This window comes from Tachysurus vachellii, chromosome 6 (assembly GCF_030014155.1).
Source record: "Tachysurus vachellii isolate PV-2020 chromosome 6, HZAU_Pvac_v1, whole genome shotgun sequence".
In the NCBI taxonomy this organism is placed as follows: Eukaryota; Metazoa; Chordata; class Actinopteri; order Siluriformes; family Bagridae; genus Tachysurus; species Tachysurus vachellii.
Genome location: NC_083465.1, coordinates 221806 through 224381, shown reverse-complemented (window position 1 = coordinate 224381; position 2576 = coordinate 221806). Strand labels below are relative to the sequence as shown.

Sequence of the window (2576 nt, the reverse complement as noted above, 5' to 3'; positions counted from 1 at the left end):
CTCTTTCTCCGAGCTCAATAGCACTGCAACACTGTATTCCCGTGTGTGAGTGTGTGTGTGTGTGTGTGTGTGTGTGTGTGTTCCAGTCAGCCACTCTCCCTCTTTCCTTCTTCCTCTCTCTGTGGATGCAGTGAAAAAGAAACGAGTGGGGGAAGGGGTGTAAAGAGAGAGAGAGAGAGAGAGAGAGAGAGAGGTTTATGGTGAACACAATTCTCCACAGAACATATTACTCTCCTCTTAAAATACACACAGAATGAGACAAAGAGAGGGAGAGAGAAAGAGAAAGGGACATAAAGACAGACAGAGAGAGAGAGAAACAGACAGACAGACAGACAGACAGACAGGGAGATCAGAGAGATGTTGCTTTAATGAAAGCATCTTATTGATTTTGTGACAGAGACTCCCAATACTGACACAGAGAAAGACAGGCAGAGAAAAGGGGAGTGAGAGAGTGAGACAGTGAGAGAGTGAGACAGGGAGAGAGTGAGACAGGGAGAGAGAGAGACAGGGAAAGAGTGAGACAGGGAGAGAGTGAGACAGGGAGAGAGTGAGACAGGGAGAGAGTGAGACAGTGAGACAGGGAGAGAGTGAGAGAGTCAGGGAGTGAGACAGGGAGAGAGTGAGAGAGTCAGGGAGTGAGACAGTGAGAGAGTGAGACAGGGAGAGAGTGAGAGAGTCAGGGAGTGAGACAGGGAGAGAGTGAGACAGGGAGAGAGTGAGACAGTGAGAGAGTGAGACAGGGAGAGAGTGAGAGAGTCAGGGAGTGAGACAGGGAGAGAGTGAGAGAGTCAGGGAGACAGGGAGAGAGTGAGAGAGTGAGACAGTGAGACAGGGAGAGAGTGAGACAGTGAGAGAGTGAGACAGGGAGATATAAGTGCACTGATTAAACTCTCACACTGATGTTTTAGTGTTTGTAAAATGATTATTATAATATGCTTTATTAGTGTTTACTGTCAGTGTTGATTTTACTGTAATGCTATAATTATAAAAGTGCTGGTTTTGGTGGTGGTGGTCTTTGTGGTGGTGGTCTTTGTGGTTGTGGTCTTGATGGTTGTGGTGGTGGTGGTGGAGGTCTCAGTGGTGGCGATGGTGGTGGGGGTCTTGGTGGTGGCAGTTACAGTTGTTCATGTTGTGTCAGTGTTGGTGATGTTGTTGCTGGTGGTGTTATTGTTGATGTGGTTATTTTATCATATGATCATCTTCATCTTCTCCCTGCTCTCAAGGTACAATTATGTGTTTTATTAACATTCTGAAACACCTCCAGCTGAATGTTAAAACATCTTGTAATAAACATACATGCCTCTAAAATCCCAACCCTGATATCACACCTCAATCATGCAAACCCACCTCTCAGCTCCTGCAAGCCCCTCCCCCAAATCCACCTCTCAGCTCCTACAAGCCCCACCCCGAAATCCACCTCTCAGCTCCTCCAAGCCCCACCCCGAAATCCACCTCTCAGCTCCTCCAAGCCCCACCCCCAAACCCACCTCTCATCTCCTCCAAGCCCCACCCCCAAACCCACCTCTCATCTCCTACAAGCCCCACCCCCAAATCCACCTCTCAGCTCCTCCAAGCCCCACCCCGAAATCCACCTCTCAGCTCCTGCAAGCCCCACCCCGAAATCCACCTCTCAGCTCCTGCAAGCCCCACCCCCAAATCCACCTCTCAGCTCCTACAAGCCCCACCCCCAAATCCACCTCTCAGCTCCTACAAGCCCCACCCCCAAATCCACCTCTCAGCTCCTGCAAGCCCCACCCCCAAATCCACCTCTCAGCTCCTACAAGCCCCACCCCCAAATCCACCTCTCAGCTCCTACAAGCCCCACCCCCAAATCCACCTCTCATCTCCTGCAAGCCCCACCCCCAAATCCACCTCTCAGCTCCTACAAGCCCCACCCCCAAATCCACCTCTCAGCTCCTACAAGCCCCGCCCCCAAATCCACCTCCAATCACCCCAAAAGTATTGTTCATGCTTTTTCATAGTGAACATTCAGTTCCAGGATCTTATCACTCTGTTGTCTCAGCATTTGTGAGGGATGAAGCTTGTGTGTGATGAAGTGATGAAGAACATTGTGAGTCTTCACCTGGAGATCCTGTGAGGTTGGATCACTATATAGAAATAATATTCTAAAGATTGAAACAATAAACTGACCTCACATTTCCTTCCTGAGCGCTGAGTGAAATTATGTAGCTTCTGTTCAGTTACAGCAGATTTTCACTTGTTTAGTGCTTCACTTTCACAGTATAACATTGTTGTACACACACACACACACACACACACACACAGACACACAAAAACACACACAGTCACACTTACACATACACAAACATACACTTACAGTCACACATACAGTACACAACCACACACACACCCACAGTCACACTTACACAAACATACACTTACAGTCACACAAACACAGTCACACATACACAACCACACACAGTCACACAAACACAGTCACACATACACAACCACACACACACACAATCACACACATACACACAGTCAGACACACATACACACAGTCACACAAACACAGTCACACATACAGACACAAACACACAGTCACACTTACA

General features: G+C 48.3%; 1 protein-coding gene across 1 annotated transcript in view; it reads left to right on the top strand.

Moving 5' to 3' along the window:
* The first annotated feature begins 1335 nt into the window (after positions 1-1335).
* LOC132846760 (uncharacterized) overlaps positions 1336-2576 on the top strand; it is a 6656-nt gene continuing 5415 nt past the window's right edge. The window contains exon 1 of the mRNA XM_060871478.1: positions 1336-1959. Coding sequence (XP_060727461.1) covers positions 1336-1959 — 624 coding nt within the window. The remainder of the gene's footprint in view (positions 1960-2576) is intronic.